Raw genomic sequence first — 17908 nt, forward strand, 5'->3', positions numbered from 1 at the left:
CTCTGCATTGGGATCCAGCGCTGCATCGGACTCCCGCTCAGCAAGGAGTCTGCTTCTCCCTCTCCCTATCAAATAAATACATAAAATCTTAAGAGAAAAAAAGGAGGAGGAGGAGGAGGAGAAAGAGAAGAATTAGAACAAAGAAGAAAAGTTAAAGGAACAACACCAAAACAATAACTATGGTTGTCTGGATATTAGGATTAGAAAAGAAAAACTTTTTTTCTTTTCTCTGTTCTTTATTTCCCACATTTTATTTAATATCTGTTAATTACATTAGGATGGATAGTTTTTTCAAAAATGAGACATTCAAAAAGTTCACATTTAACCATGAGATATTTAAGAAAAAGTTCTATGTCTGAATTATAATACGGAAGTCTGTCACTTAGGTATTTGAATTTAAAACGAACAAAAGGGACTCCTGAGTGGCTCAGTGGTTGAGCATCTGTTTTCGGCTCAGGTCGGGATCCTGGGGTCCTGGGATCGAGTCCCACATCAGGCTCCCATCAGAAGCAGGGGATCCTGCTTCTCCCTCTGTGTCTCTGTGTCTCTCATGAATAAATAAATAAATAAATCTTTAAAAATAAATCAATCAACCAAACAAAAAAATCCATCACCATTAGCTTCCTATTATGCTTTAGAAAATTTCCCTCTTTCTGGATTAATTTTATATATAAATTCATTTTGGAACTTAAAAAGTAATACAGGAAGATCTATAGCTATAACTGTATTAAAAAAATGAACATTCTATAAACAATGAAAAATACCACAAAGTTACAAAGTACATGAAAGGGTGGAAAAAATATTTGCAAGGATGAAAAACTGTAACACACATAGCAGTGAAAGAATTAACACTGAAAAGATTTCCAGCAAATCAATGAGAAAAAAACAAGCAGACCTATTAAGAAATGACAAAAGAAATGGACAGCAAGTAACAAAAAATAAAATGGTAATGGCCACAAGGTACCAAACCTCACTCATAAGAATGTGAATGCATATTTTAATAAAGCAATAGTCTCCAAATGATTAAAAGAAAATTTACTAATATGCAGTGTTATCAACTAGTTTGTACATTGCTGTTAAGAATATGAACAAGTACAGTCTTTTTTAAGATCATTCTGGCAATTCTGTCTTTTTAAAAGTTAAAACGCACTTATCTTTTGAATCAGCAATTTCACATCTAGGAATCTATCCCACAGAAGTTATTACATGAATATATATGACACATATATGTTAGTACTATCTATAAGGGAAAAACTAAAAACAAAAAGAAAAATAAAGACATCATGGATGAGCCATTCTATATAGTTAATTATGTACCAGTAAAAAAAAAACAAAAACAAAACTAATATATTTCATTTATACTCACATGAAAAGAATTTTAATATTAACAGATTAACATATGAGTGAAATAAAGCAAGTAGCAGGAGGGAAAAGTCCCACGGTATTTATCCTATTTCTTTAGAGAAAAAGAGAACATGAGCATATGTATATGTGATGTGTGTTTCATGTGTGTACACAGGAGCCTGTATGAAACGGCTGGTCAAATATGGACAAATATGGTCAAATATGGATAATTTAAGTATCAGAAAGAACAATCAGGTAATAGATGATAACACAGGAGAGCACAATAACACTGAAAAGGAAAAAAAAATTCTCTACAAATCAAATACTGCCTAATAAATGTAGAGGAATGACAGAATTAAAAATCCCCATCTTGCAGCTACATATATAATAACTGATTTTGACAAGAACCCTAATACCACTATGCAAAAGGCTTTTAAGGAACAAGATATTAATAAAGTCTCAAAGTTATTAACCAACAGATTACTGGTTAATTACAAAAAGAAAAAAACAAATGGCTTTAAAATGGAGACTTCTAGTTGATACCACCTTAACTATCACTAAAAATTTAAAAAGCTAGCATCATACTTCTTTTGATGTGGTGTAATGGGAAGTAAACATCATCAACATAGTACTTTGGTCAAAAAAAAGTTTAAACTGAATCTAATCATGAGAAAAAAAAAAGACAAATCTACATGTTATTCTAAAAACTGGCTTAGATTCTTCAACACAGAGTCATGGAATATTAAAAAAGACAGAAAATTTGTTTTACGTTAAAGGACACCACGACACAAAAAGCAATGTTAGTACATGAATGGATCCCGGATGGGGGGCACAGCAGTGCCACAGTGATAACAGAGATATGGAGGTCACAAGAAGAGTTTGCATTGGGAGGCCTGGGTGGCTTAGTCAGTTAAGCAACCAACTCTTAGTTTCCCCTCAGGTCATGATCTCGGGGTTGTGGGATCAAGCCTAGCATCGGACTCCATGCTCAGCTTAGAGTCTGCTTGAGATTCTCTCTCCTATCCTTCTCCCTCTGCCCCTCACCCACTCACACTCACTGACTCTGCTCCCTCTCTCTCAAATGAACAAATACAATCTTTAAAAAAAAAATAGTTTGCATATTACCAACCATTAAAGTTTTCCTAAATATGTCTACGTATCTACATACACATGAGAAAGCAAGACATGTCTGGAAGAAAACACACCAAAGTTTAAAGTATGTTTATCTCTAGGTGGTATGATTATGGAAGATGTTTTCTTTAGCTCATTTATACTGATATGTTCTACAATGAAAATGTATTTATGTAATATAATCAAGTTAAATGAACAGTACCAGTATGGGGTTAGAGATTACCAGAGAGGGATAAGTGTGGATACAGACCAAATTGTTAACAGTAATTTCCTATACAAAAAGAAGCAGAATTCAGACGAAGGACATGTACTCAATCTATCTGCAATTTCTGTAAGTATTTACATGCCACTTAGAGTTAATAGGAAATATTTTAATAGAAAATGACTTTTCAAATCTCCTAACATAAGACATTGGTAAAGACTAATTTAATATCTATACATTTAGGTTACAATTGTAGAACATAAGGAACCTGGGTAGAGGGAAGAGCATACATGAAGGCCCCCTATTACTGGAAAAGCAAGTCATTCAAATTGGCAGGTTATTAAATCGGTAAGAGTCCTGCTCTAAGAGTGAACTTCATTATAAATGGGCAAAATGATTTTAAACAAAGGAATAATATGAACAGATATGCATTTTAGAAAAATCAGCCCTGAAGATAGTAGGAGAGTTGGAGCAAGAAGAGGCACATCCATTTAGAAGTTAATACCCCAGCTCCCACCTGCCTCAAGTCTCAACCTGTTATAGGCTTGGACACCATTATTTTTTTGTCTTCAGAGTTTGTTTCTCTACTCGCCTATGCTTGTTCCCAACCATTTTTATAAAGAAATAAAAAGTCTAAACTTTTAAAAATCTTATTGTGAGTCTCACCTGCTTTATACCAGAAAGTATACTTTATTCTACATTGCCCTGGCCCCTTGCCATGACCTATATCTGCAGCTATCTTAAGCTCCAGCATGACATCTACCTACCCATTCCTTTTCTCTCTCAAATTTTACTTCCTTCCAAGCCAGTGTCTCTCAAAGGATGATCTTCCCTACCTCCTGCATGAGAATCCCAAGGTACTTTTTAAAACTGCAGATACTAGAGCCCCACTGCAGACATACTGAATCAGTGTCTCTAGTATAACCCAATAGTATAAAATGTGGTAAAAATCATAAATACCTTAAAATTTCATAGCACTAGAAGGCAATAAGCTAAATACAATGTATTCAAAAATACATATTTTAGTGCAAGGATTAGTTACCTATTGTTTACATATCAAAATGTCAGCCAGAATGCAACAGGAAGTTACTCAAATAAGAGGGCTGAACACTACCAGCAGAAAGGAAGAAGGGACAAAAGCAGGGAAGCAGTGTATTTTGTTTTGCAGAACCAACAGTTCCAGCCAAGGAGACACTCAACTAGGTGTTTTACCAGATAGGTGTGTCTCACCTGACAGCTCCTTAGGAGAGCAAATTTAAGATGGGTTGGAGCTGAGGAATGGAAAGCCCCGAGTTATCCTAAAGCTATCCTTAACTCATTATAATAGTAAAAACTCCTATGGGTAGAGCTTTCTGCTATTTTTTGGCAGATATGATGTATTCAGTAGCATGCTAACCCTATTATACATGCACAGAGTACCTATACAAGTTCCCTGCCCCCATCCCATTTTCAACCCTTCCTTGAGTCATGTTCAATTTGATGCACTCCAAAAATGAACCCCTTTAGTTCAGTTACAAAAAGAGAACATGCAATTGACTCACAAATCACCCAGATTTACCAATAAGGTATGATGCATTCAATACACCCATAGCACAGAATACATAACTGACTTATAAAATTTCATTCTTTGCTCTTGTTTTACATGTCTCCTTTACCCTATTCTATAAAAACAGCGGAGACTATTTCTGGTACATCCTCCAGTTTCCTAGCACTAAATTTTACATTTAAATATTTATAGAATCAAGGCAACAAAAGAAATTCATTTAAGTAATAGTTAATGTTTGCATCAACACCACAGAGAAAGTTGTGCTCACCAATCTCTCTTTAATCCTCTCTAGTGGTAAAAACAGCTACAACGCTACAGAGACAGATGGGAACCTATGATTCAAAGATAGTAACAGGCAAGTCCCAGGGTGGAGGGATACAAAAAAGAACTTTCAATATTTTCAATGGTTTAGGTACCTAATAGCTATTGCTATGGTCAAAAGAAGGCAAGTCCAAGAGGGACTCATGCATTAGAGCCCCATGTCTCTCTTAGTGCTCAGTATAGAGAATTAGTAGGATCCCCAGTGATTCCACTAATTTCATTAGACTCTGACATTTGGTTAAGTTTCTACCTTTGTTACTATTGGAACCTGATAGAGTATCAACTTGTGTTACTTGCAAATATTGCTTATGGTAAAAACGACCCTATTGGCAGATTACATCTGAACTAGGAGTAACAATAAATGGGGAAGGTGAGGGAATGACACAGTCCAAAAAAGATGGCTCCCAAATGACTATGAACTGCTTGCTGTAGGGTACTATAAAAACCTCACAAAAAAGGAAGGCATGAGGCTGCCCTGGTGGCAAGCTATAATTTTGTTCTTCTATCCTTCTGAATAAACTGGGGTTAAATGTGCCCAGCAATAATCTTGAAAATCTTCAAGTTTAGCTACCCTGGTAGGCATTACAGAGCTACTTCTTTATATTATCAATGGAGCTAATGCTTTAATGTATGTATGAAACATCTTGGGATCTTGTCAAAATATAGATTCTGATTCAGAAGAGACTTGGTCTGTGAGTCTGCATTTCTAACAAGCTCCCACGTCACACAGATGCTACTGCTTAAAGCAGTGGATCTATGCTTTGAGTAGCAATACTTTTAAAAAAAACAACTGAAATACGTAAGAGCAACATTTTAGTTTAAATACTATGAGTTATGGGGGCGCCTGGGTGGCACAGTCAGTTGAGTCTCCCAACTCTTGGTTTGACTCAGATCGTGATCTCAGGGTCGTGAGATGGAGCCTTGCATCAGGCTCCACGCTCAGCCCAGAGTCAGCTTGGGATTCTCTCTCTCTCTCTCCCTCTACCTCTCCTGCTAATAACCTCTCTCTCTAAAAATAGATGGATAAATATTTTAAAAATAAGTAAATACTGTGAGCTGTGGAACATTCTTTAAAGCTTATTTATCTATCTAGAACTTTAGATGCAGCAAGAGTTCAGTTTTATAGGGAGAAAAACCTTAAAAACTAAAATACTTAAGCAATCCTGAAAGCTCCTAGTAAGATAGTGAAGAACTGACACTTTTTTTTTTTTTAAGATTTTATTTATTTATTCATGAGAGATACAGAGAGAGAGAGAGAAGCAGAAACACAGGCAGAGGGAGAAGCAGGCTCCATGCAGGGAGCCCGATGTGGAACTGAATCCCAGGACTCCAGGATCACGCCCTGGGCTAAAGGCAGGCACTAAACTGCTGAGCCGCCCAGGGATCCCCAGAACTGACACTTCTAAGAAGCTGCTTGACCCCATTTTTTTAGAGAAAAAATTAAAAAGGACTAAGAACATAATAATAGTCCATTACTATTACTAGTAATAGTACACCTAGGAAGAGACAAAAATTAAAAAAAAAAAAAAAAAAAAAAAACCTAAATTGGGGATCCCAGGCAGTTTAGCGCCTGCCTTCGGCCCAGGGCATGGTCCTGGAGACCCAAGATCGAGTCCCACATCAGGCTCCCTGCTTGGAGCCTGCTTCTCTCTCTGCCTATGTCTCTGCCTCTCTCTCTTCTCTCATGAATAAATAAATAAAATCTTGAAAAAAAAAAAAAAAAACTAAATTATCTGGACTGAGCCACATGGTATTATTTTTTTTCAACCCAGGCTCTAATTAACATGGGCTGACAACAGTGTGATGACCCGAAAGTGATCAGAAAATATGTATGTTGACTAGACTACACACTATTATACTAAGAATTATAATCATTACTCTTCCTTAGAAGAGAAAATCAATCATTTAACCAAAGAATATTAAGCAGAGTTTTTTATTTTTGTTTTTATTTTCATATTGGTAGACTCAATTGATAGAAAGCTAATGGAAGATGAAAAATTCTTCACAGATCTATCAATCAATGTAATTTCTTGCTGATACTACTCAAGTATTACCCCAAAAAACTTAAATGGAGAGTCAGGAGTATATCCATATCAAAACAACACCTTCTCAAACATACTACTCAATGATACCTGGTAAAGGAATCTTTTAGACTAGGCAGACAAAAATAACCTACAGGAAATTAAGTTAAAAAAGAAAAATATATTTTAGTAATGTATTTACAAAAAATACATTAACATTTAATAACACTTCTTCCCTTTGGGCCTCTGGGTGGCTCAGTCAGTTAAGTATCTGCCTTTAGTTCAGGTAATAATCTCTGAGTCTGGGATAGAGCAGTCAGCTTTCCCTTCTCCCTTTGCCCCCCCACCCCCCACTTGTGCACATGTGCCAGCTTGTTCTCGCAAATAAATAAATAGAATTTTTTTTAAAAAATAGCACTTTTCCCCTAAACCAAAACAGGTAACTAAAAATCACCAAAACTAGGAATTTTTCAATCTACTAGTTCAAACTCTATTAAGAAACCAAGAAAAGAGAATTATATAATCACAATTACACAACAGAAACTCCAAGATTAACAAAGGAAATGGGAGGGGTCCCTGGGTGGCTTAGTCAGCTAAACAATGATCTCAGGGTCCTGGGTTCAAGTCCCACATCTGGCTCCCCGCTGAGCAGGGAGTTTGCTTCTCCTTCTTCCTCTGCCTCTGCCCCTAACCCCCCGCTTGAGCTCTAATAAGTAAATAAATAAAAAAAAAGGAAATGGGAAATTAAACTACAGGGGAAAAGTTATAACATAATTTTAAAAAAAACTCTCAAGATTTGTTTTACTTTTTATTTATAATTTTACACCTTAACTTTAAATTTATATAAAGTTCACAGAATTTACAATACTACTAACAAAGCAATTATACCCCAATATATAAAGATTCACCTAAAGATGTAGAAAACTATTCAGTTTCCCCACTTACCAATTTCCTTATTTATTTATTTCACATATTAGCTACCTCTCAAAAAACTCAAAAAGCTTCAAACTCAGGAATATTAATTTTCCTTTCCTGTCTTCCCTTTTCTTCTATAACAAAAATAGGTCTCCGATTCTAATGAGTCAGTTTTAGAAGAAAAATGAGCAATCATTAGCAAATGCTCAAAAACATTTGGAACTTGAACTGCCATCAGAGCCAGTTAAAAGAATTATGCAAGAAAATATGCTACATGACTTTACAGATACAACTTGCTTTTGACCTAATGGAATTACCACTCAGCTTGATCACCTTATTTGTCTACCTTGATGCAGAAAGACTTTCTGGCTGTTTCTAAAAAAAAAAAGTAGATTTGCCATTACTTAGGCTGTTCATCTCAGGGTGCAGCACAGGTCCCATGAGGAATCTTTAATTTTAATAGCTCCAGGCATGTCAAGGGTACTAGTGGGATGCCCTTCCAGAAATCTACATTTGTTTAAACAAAGAATCTCTTGGGAAAGAATAGTACTAAGAATCCAAGGTGCAAAAGTCTGAATCAAAGACAATAAGACATTATGAATTGTACATGGTACTGGTCCCCAGTGGACTCAGGGCTGAGTCTTAAAGGCAGGCATTTAGAAAAATAATTGCTTTACTACTACAGCTGTGAGACTACAAGGCCTTGGTAGTCTGAGTACCAGAACCAAGAGACAGCACCCTCAAAACAGATGGGAACTATACATTCAAATACCTCCCGGGAAAAGACAACTGACAAAAACGGGCGATTTGGAAGAGGATTGTGGTAAAAAAGAAACTGTAGGCCTTACCAGCAGGGGGCACTCTATTCAACTCCAGCAGATTGTTGTCCTCAGAGAAAAAACTATTGCTGCCAGCACTTTAAGAGAAGTTTGAAATCCAAAATGTATAAAATAAAATCTCCCAGTTTTTAAATGCTAGAAACCAATTCATTTTCTTAAAACCACTGTGCTTGCCTTAAAAAAAAAAACATCCATGGTCAAACCAATGACCTATGAAGCAGGGATAGTGCTCTTAGCATGATGAGAAGTCAACAACATTAACAGTACTGGTCTTGCCTGCATCACACATCAGCAATGACATTTATGGACATAAGCACTGGTAACACATTTGTGATCACATCTGTGATCAACACACATTATCAGCAGCACAGCAGCTGCTTTTGATGTTCATCTATTCTGCACCTACTCCAAAGAAGCTGAACCATGCCTGAAGGAAAAAAAAGAACAGAGACAGACATACAGCCATGCTGACTGGTCTGTTTATATGCATTACCACTAATCACCAGTGGTCCTTTATACTATCAATAAAATATATATATATTTACAGACATATACAGTAAGTAATATGCCAATATTTCCCTAGTTTTTATTCTCCCAAATAACTTTTATACCAACCTCTCTTCCCAAATCTCTAACATCTCCCCGACCTCCACTCTCTGCTAATGACTTTGCTTCTCATTTCACTGAGAAAACAAGAAGCACTCAAAAAATAAGTTACCCATGCTCTGACCACCACATCTAACAACCTACCTACATCTGTATCCATATATCCTTTCCTCTCCAATTACTATGGCTACTCATATTTATTTAATCTCTTCATTTGGTGCTGGATCCCATCCCCTCTAGCCTTGTACTTAAAGCCCTTGCTCCAGCCACTGCTTCCTGTTCTCACGTTTTATCAATTGTCAACTTTCCCTTTCCACTGGTCACTTCCCTTTCCACTAGTGCACTAACATACTATATAATCTCTGCATCTGTGATAGGCAGCCTCTAAGATGGCCCCCAATGATTAGTGCCCTCATATTAACAGTCTCCGAACGTGCCTTCCTACATTTAAGTAGGGTTGGTTTGTGTGAACAAAATCCAGAAATTATAGCATCTATTTCCAAAATAGGGTTACAAAAGACCCTAGCTCTTTCATAGAATTGCTTCTAACCCTTTCTCACTCTGATCACTCATTTTGAAGCCAGCTGTCCTATCACGAGAGCACTCAGGACCAACATGATAAGGAACTGAGGTCTCCAGACAAGAGCCACCAAAGAAGGGAAGCCTACCAATAATCACGTAAGCAAGGTTGGAAGCAGATCCTCCAGCCCCAGTCAAGCCTTGAAATGACTACAGTTCAGGCCAACAGCTTTGACTGCAACTTCATGAGAGATCCTCAACCAGAATCACCCAACTCTCCACTCCCAGAGATCCTTGACCATTAGAAATTGTGTGAAGTAAAATATGTTTGCCATTACACTGACAAATTGTGGGTAGTTTGTTACACAGTAAAGGTTAATTAACACAGCATCTAAACTAAGAAGAAATAAACCCACCTAACTCCACATCCCTTTAGCTAAGGTCCCATCTTGTTTCTTCTCTTTATATAAAAACTCTTTGTAGGAATTGCATTTAGTCACTATCTTCATTTTCCTTCTGCTATTCCCACTTGGAAGTCTCTTGAAGATAACCAATGATGTTCATGTTATTAATTCAGTGGTAAACTTTCAATTATAACAGTTTTGTTCTGCTTGAGAATATTCATTTCTGCCTCAGAAAAACAAAATGAGATCAATGAAAGTCACACATACAGATAAAAAGTAAGTAAAGCACGTGTGTATAAAACAAGGACAAAAAAGAAAAGGGCAGAAAGACCAAGAAACATTTAACATTCTTGAGGCACCTAGTTACTACATATACTGAAGATACAGAAGAATCAGGATATACTAAATGTACATGAGATGTGAAGAACACAGTATTCATGGGGCTTCATTATGGCCCCCCATCAATGATACCTATTCTGGCTCCATGTGTCCACAGCCTAAGAAACACAAAACCCATAGCTATTCTGTAGGTTAACTGAATAACTAAAGCTGTAACCAGGCATACTTGTCCCTGGATCTGTCCAAGACAGAGTGTATTTGGACAGGGTACTGTCCAGCAGGAAAGGCAAAAAAGGCAGAGAGGGGTAGGACATAAAATACAAACTCTGTGTACCTCAGGATTCAGGTGATCCTTCCACCAACTTGTACTCTATCATAAGGATGTTAACTAATCTTGTATTTTTCCCCTTGCTTCTTTCCAAGTATTTCCCACTTATTTAACAAATCATGTAATATAAGCATTTTGTCCATGAACCTTTTCTTCTACAAGCTTTGGGATGGCTTGCCTGGCAGGGTACTTGGGAGTCTATCACTGCATTAGAATAACTGGCCACATGATATAGGTCTTCATCTGATTCTAGAAATAGAATTTGACAGTTACTCACTGTCTCTGAAAACATTTTCCTTACTTAGCCTCTGGGTCATTACTCTTCAGTTCTCCTCCTATCCCTTTGGCCATGTGTTTTTCATCTCCTCTGAAGTGCTAGAACCACTTTATTACTCTCTATTAGATAGCACATGCAGTTTCACACTTTAAATAGCATCTACAGGCTGATGAGTCTCAAATTTTTATCTCTAGTCCCAACATTTTACCTAAACTCCAGACAGTTTAATGCCAAACTTTTATTATCTACCTCAAAACTTATTCCGCTCTTGCATCATTGCAATGGTCTCCTAAATGGTCTCCCTGATTCCCAACTTAGACCCACTTTAGTCTACTCCCAACCCAGCAGAGTGACCCTTCCCAAACAAATCAAACCGTATTAATCCTCTGCCCAAAACTCATAGGTCTTCCCATATCCATCAGAGTCAAATCTAAAAATCTATGACCTGCAAGGCCTTATCCGGTTTCCTCCCATCTCTACCCCCACCACTCACCAGCTTGCTCACTCAGTCCCTGCCATTAAATAAACACTCCAACCATGTTCCCACTCAAGATCTTGACACTTGCTACTCCTTCCTCCAGGGGTTCTCTTTCCCCAAAGAGTTGCGTTAACTTGCTTCCTTATATCCTTCAGAATATCACCTTATTAGAGAGGATTTTCCTTTTCACTTTTTGTAAATACAAACTTCTACCTACCCACTCAACGGCCCCCATCCACAGCATTTCCAATACTCCTTGTCCTGCTTTATTTTTCTTCATAGTCCAGACTACCACCTGATATTTGTTTATTGTTTATTTTTTCATTGACTGTCTCTCTTACTAGGTATTAAGCTTCATGAGGTCAGCAATTTCTACATTGCTTATTTTACTTGCCTAAAACCTAGAGAATGCCTAGCATATAGAGAGTACTCAAACACTACTAAAAAAAGTAAGTGAATAAGTAACAGTAATAGGAAACATTTCCATAGTGAGCCTTAGCAGCAAGGAAGGGCACTTTACATGAAGGCAAGAAGGTATTGGCTAAAGAAGCACAGGCCCTGCAGGTCCCATAAGCCCAGTAGACTCCCAGAACTATCTGGGAGAAGGGCTGTAATACGAAAAGAACAGGTGAGGCCAGGCCATAGAAAAACTGTTCTGTGGTAATCATGGCCCTACAGGAAGAAATTAACTGACAGGAAGAAATAATAACTTTATCATAGAGAAACCTGGAAGATACCCTCTCAACCAAGTGATCAAAGTAATATCACCAATAATTTGAAAAATAAATATTATGTACTTCTTTATATGATACACTGAAAACACAACATAACTTCTGTGGCATTTCTGCCAAAAGCATGTCACCAAAATCTAACCATGAGAAAGGATAAGAAAAAAACTAGTATTAAGGACATTCTGTAAATGAACTGGCCTGTATTCTTCAAAAGTGCCAAAGGCATGAAACACAAGGACTCAAGAAATGTTCCAGACCAAAGGTGACCAAACAGACATAATGATTGATTGTAATGCATAATCCTGGATTTTTATTTTGCTAGAATGGATATTATAGGGATTATTGGCAAAATGTGAATATAGTCAGTAGATTAAATAGTCGAATTCAATCAAAGCTATGTTCCTGACTTCGACAATTATAGGATTACATAAGAAAATGCCCTTGTTAAGAAATACACAGTAGGGTGCCTGGGTGGCTTAGTCAGTTAAGAGTCTGCCTTCGGCTCAGGTCATGATCCTGGGGTCCTAGGATTAAGCCCTGTGTCGGGCTCCTGCTCAGTGGAGAGTCTGCTTCTCCCTCTCCCTCTCTCTGTGTGTTCTCGCTCTCTCACAAATAAATAAATAAATGTTGAGAAAGAAAGAAAGAAAGAAAGAAAGAAAGAAAGAAAGAAAGAAAGAAAGAAAGAAAGAAAGAAAAGAAAGAAAGAAAGAGAAAGAAAGAAAGAAAGAAAGAAAGAAAGAAAGAAAGAAAGAAAGAAAGAAAGAAAGAAAAAGAAAGGGAGGAAGGAAGGAAGGAAGGAAGGAAGGAAAGAAAGAAAAAGAAAGAAAGAAAGAAAGAAAGAAAGAAAGAAAGAAAGAAAGAAAGAAAGAAAGAAGAGAAAGAAAGAAAGAAAGAAAGAAAGAAAGAAAGAAAGAAAGAAAGAAAGAGAAAGAAAGAAAGAAATACACACTGAGGTATATAGAGGCAGAGGTGGACGTTATGTCTACAATTTATTCTCAGAGTTGAAAACAAAACTGTCATATGAGAGAAGATTAAAACAGCAAAATGTTACCATTTGGGAAATCTGAGTAAAAGTATATGGGATTTCTTTGTAGTACTCGTATAACTTTTCTGTAAGTCAGAAGTTATGTCAAAATAAAAAAAAAATTTAAGAGAAAAACAAACAAGCAAATAAACTAACCAAAAGATTCAAAAATATAATTGGGAAAAATATTTTCAATATAGTGGCTTCTATTTCGGTTTTTAAAAGATAATCTCTCTGAATATTCTAGTTTAAAATTAAAAATTATAACCATGAAAGAAGAAACTGTATCACTACACTTCAAATATATTTTAAATAACATATCCTACCAGACTAACATACTAGACTACTTCCTATATCTAAATTTCATTTAAAAACTAGAAATAAATGCCATGAAGGAAACTATCATAACACTAACCTTCAGAGAAATACTGTAATTTCCAGATAATAATATTTCTATTTAAGTTATTTTAAAACACATTTTAAATTAACATAATCCAAAAAATAATTCCCATGATACTTTGAGGATTCAATACGTCCTACCTTCAATTGAAAAACCATGAAATACTATAAAAGAACCTTAGAACAGTACAAATGTAAAAGAGCTGATTTTACTTATTTAAATTCAGTGTCAATTAGCTGTTTCAAAAAGGAGACACAACAGAGCAAAATTACCTTCATGGACTGTAATGCCACAATTGTCACACTGAATTATTTCATCAGCATCCTCGCTATTATCTCCAAGACAAACACAGCAAATCAGAATGTGGTCCATTTTTTGAGAACTCCAGTTTTGACTCTTCTCAAGAATCAGCGAGTCCTAATATCAAAATATATCAGAAAATCACATATTTAAATTAAAAGATAACTTTAATAACTAAAATTGTTATTTTATGCATTTCTAAAATTATGCTACATTCTCCATTCTTTTAGTAATTTCAAAGCATGCTACATTTGAAAAGTCCATTTCTTTGTCAAATGATCCTCTAAATACCCTCAATTTTTCACTTTCTCTGCAAGTCCCATATTCTCCCTCCTTTAAGAAATAAAAAAGCAAGCATGCAACCAACAACTCTTCATCTGCTATGTCATTCCAGATTATAGTCTAATCCCTTAAACTAGGAGAAAGGAAAAATTAAGCTACAAGTAATTATTACTCCTACAATGGGTTTAAAAAGTGTAAGACATGGTTTCTACACTTTGGAAGCCTATAATCCTGCCTGAAGAGAGACAAGACACACATATATTAAACAAGAAAAAATCAATCCAAGATAACATATAAGCAAATATGCATGTGATGGCATAATTATAAACTCTATACTTAACTGCTGAGGAATTCAGAAGTTTCAGAGTCATCAAACTACTGGATGACAGATCCAAGAGAACCTGAATAGGCATAGCTGTATAAACAGGTACAGAAAACCATCTAAAGGGACGCCTGGGTGGCTTAGCAGTTGAGCGTCTGCCTTTGGCTCAGGACAAGGTCCCGGAGTCACGGGATCGAGTCCCACATTGGGCTTCCTGCATGGAGCCTGCTTCTCCCTCTGCCTGTGTCTCTGCCTCTCTCTCTCTCTCTGTCTCTGTCTCTCATGAACAAATAAATGTTAAAAAAAAAAAAAAAAAGAAAAAAAAAGAAGAAAACCATCTAAAAAAGGATCCAAGTTGTCTAGTTGCAAAAGCATGAGTACTCTATTAAGTTTATGTCAAGAAGTACATAGTATAAACTGATAATAAGGATACTGAGATAATTATAAAAAGAGAAAGACATAATAGATAAATATAAAGATACAATTTCAAGAAGGAAAAGAATTTGCTTTAATTTAAACTACATTACAGATTTAAACTTTAAATGGTTAACAATATAATAATTCTTACCATATTATCAGATTGGACATTATATAAGATAGCACTTGAGTCTAAATGTTTTCATTTAGGAAACTAACCACTGTTTTTTATATTTTTATATTCTTTTAAACAGACCAATATCCACAGGAAACATTTAGAGTCATCATTTCATAGCAATTTGTAAATGACACTTGAATGTCACAATAACATTTTTTTTTTCAATTCTGTGTTATACATCTAAACTTACAGCTAATCTGTAAAACAAATCAGAAACAAATGCAAAGTCAGGAAGGAGGCAGTATCCTTGCTCTAGAGAATCCTAGTACTTAAAAATTGTAGATTTCATTTATTTATTTTACTACTCTTTGTTATAAAACCAAAGTAATTTGGAGGCTTTGAAAATGAGTAGTAAATAAAGGTAAAAACTTCCTAAAAAGAAAACTCACATTTTATAGTACATTGGTACACTGAGTAAAACAAAAATCTCTCCAGATTTTCATATCAGTGATCTTGGATTTCATTCTCAGTTCTCATTTAATAACTATTGAATCTCAAAGCTGTAGTTCTCTTATCTGTAAAATGGGATGGCAAAAGTAATACCTACCTGATGAGATTGGTGTGAAAATTAACAAGATAATTGTATGGTAAAAATGTTCCTGAGACATACCGTGTACTCAGTAATTATGTTCATTCCCCTTCTCCTTTTGTAATTATTGTAGGTGGTTCAAGAAAAGGAGTATGAGCTGCCCATTTATTACACTGAGTAATCCCCTGGACTCCCCCGCCCCCCAAAAAAAAGTTGTAACCCTCAATGAGCACTGCTACTTTAAATATTTTCCTGTTGTAAGTCCAAAAAAGACTTTTTTCCCAAAATACCACATCTAGGGTTTAAAAATAAAATTTAAAAAAAAAAAAAAAAAAAAACACCTCAGACTAGAAAAAGATCTAGCCAATAACCAGTTTGATAACTGACAGGCTACTCATGTAAAATGGGTTCTGCCAATACTTCTCTGCTGGAAATAGCCAAACTGTGGAAGGAGCCTCGGTGTCCATCGAAAGGTGAATGGATAAAGAAGATGTGGTTTATGTATACAATGGAATATTACTCAGCCATTAGAAATGACAAATACCCACCATTTGCTTCAATGTGGGTGGAACTGAAGGGTATTATGCTGAGTGAAAAAGTCAATCGGAGAAGGACAAACATTATATGTTCTCATTCATTTGGGGAATATAAATAATAGTGAAGGGGAATAGAAGGGAAGGGAGAAGAAATGGGTGGGAAATATTAGAGAGGGAGACAGAACATAAAGACTCCTAACTCTGGGAAACAAACTAGGGGTGGCGGAAGGGGAGGGGTGCGGGGGGTGGGGGTGAATGGGTGACGGGCACTGAGGGGGGGCACTTGACGGGATGAGCACTGGGTGTTATTCTGTATGTTGGCAAACTGAACACCAATAAAAAATAAATTTATTATTAAAAAAAGAAAAAATACTTCTCTGGTGGAATTACAACTAATAAGTCCTTGAAAAAAGGTTTACCCCTGTGGGAAACAAGTACATTTCTATGGATCAGAAAAAATAGCATTAATAGGTAGCTCTAATTCCATCATTTTCCTGTTTATCCACTTTGCTCAGATAAAACAGTGAATGTCTAAATTGTATATCTATACCAATTTCTCTCTATACATATTATCATTTGGAGGCAGAGAAAACAAAATCAGCTGGCTCTGGCCCTCTGATTCACATCATTTGAGACACTTATCAGAAATCTAATGCAAAGAGAAAGAAATGGGGGGAACTGGAGCCCTGCCCAATGACTGCGGATAATGCTTCAGTGGGAAAGTCTTACTAACACATTCTCTTAAAAAAGTGTGCTCTAAATTGTCTTTAATACATCAAACACAGGTTTGAGCACACATAACCAAACTATAAAAGCAAATTTACTATCAAATTTTTATTAGCATATTTCTGAAGATGTGTATCATTTTTTTAAGTTTTTGGACAAAATAGTTAAGTTAAACTTTTTACCAAAAGATATATCATTTGAAAATATGGTTTTTACATATAAATAGAAATTGGGAAAGTTGGTTCTGAATGGCACATGAGTATTACCTAGGATATAACTTTAATATTATAGAAGAATTTAATGTAATCGAATGGCAACTAGAAGAATGGGGCATAATAATAATAAATCAATGAGTACTTATAGTAAATTATTTCACTCTTTTCCTTAGGGTTTAAAGTTACACCTCAAATGATAATATTGTCCAGTGTTCTCCATGGGTCTATTGCTTGTTTGTTTATGTATTCCACACAGATGATAATAAATAATATATACAACAAGGTAAATTCTAAGTTTTATATGTATTTAATAAAAGAGAATTCCTGAATACTTCATTCAAAACTAGAATTAAAAGAATCCTTATTGCTCTGATGATGAGAAAAAATTAGTATACTGAAAAATCTGAGCAATAGGTCTTCCTCTAAGTTTTGAGAAAGTGAAATTCTCAAGAATCTGAAGTAATTTTTGTACAATATTTCAAACTGTATTTTTATGTATATTAAGCTGTTTTATTTTGAAATGTGTAAAAAGCATTGATAAGTCTGAAGTCCCAAATAGAAGTTGCTATTTATAAATAGAAGTTGCTATTTATAAATTTATAAATTTTAATTACCAAATATCAGATGACAATTGCCATTTCTTCATATCCATTTAACATCAATCTAATCCATTTAACATGAGAGCCTTTTATGAAAAGAAACCAAAAAACTTCTGCCTGAAAATTTCTATTGATATAATTTTCTGTTAAATATTAATCCTCAACCAAAGCTCTAGTTTCAAAGTCCTGAAAATGTGAACCATTTTTTGAAAATGCTACACCCATCCCCAAAAGATTTATTTCAGAAAACCAAAAATGAATGTAACATCAGTTAATCTCAAAAGCATCAAGTTTGAAAATGGCATATTACCATATTCCAAGAGGTTGTTTAGACCACACTAAATTCAAAAAATTTCATAATTCCATAGGCCAAGTAAAG

The 17908-nt window shown here is 35.5% G+C and overlaps 1 protein-coding gene across 12 annotated transcripts in view; it reads right to left on the reverse strand.

The window, feature by feature from the left end:
* PHF14 (PHD finger protein 14) overlaps positions 1-17908 on the reverse strand; it is a 232999-nt gene that overhangs the window by 202855 nt on the left and 12236 nt on the right. For all 12 annotated transcript variants that reach the window (XR_013356837.1, XR_013356839.1, XR_013356838.1 and 9 more), the window contains exon 4: positions 13698-13842. Coding sequence is in view for 7 of the 12 variants with exons in the window: in XM_077856746.1 (XP_077712872.1) it covers positions 13698-13842 (145 nt within the window). In the remaining 5 variants the exon portion in view is untranslated. The remainder of the gene's footprint in view (positions 1-13697; positions 13843-17908) is intronic.

The sequence above is a fragment of the Canis aureus genome, chromosome 18 (assembly GCF_053574225.1).
Source record: "Canis aureus isolate CA01 chromosome 18, VMU_Caureus_v.1.0, whole genome shotgun sequence".
Lineage (NCBI taxonomy): Eukaryota > Metazoa > Chordata > Mammalia > Carnivora > Canidae > Canis > Canis aureus.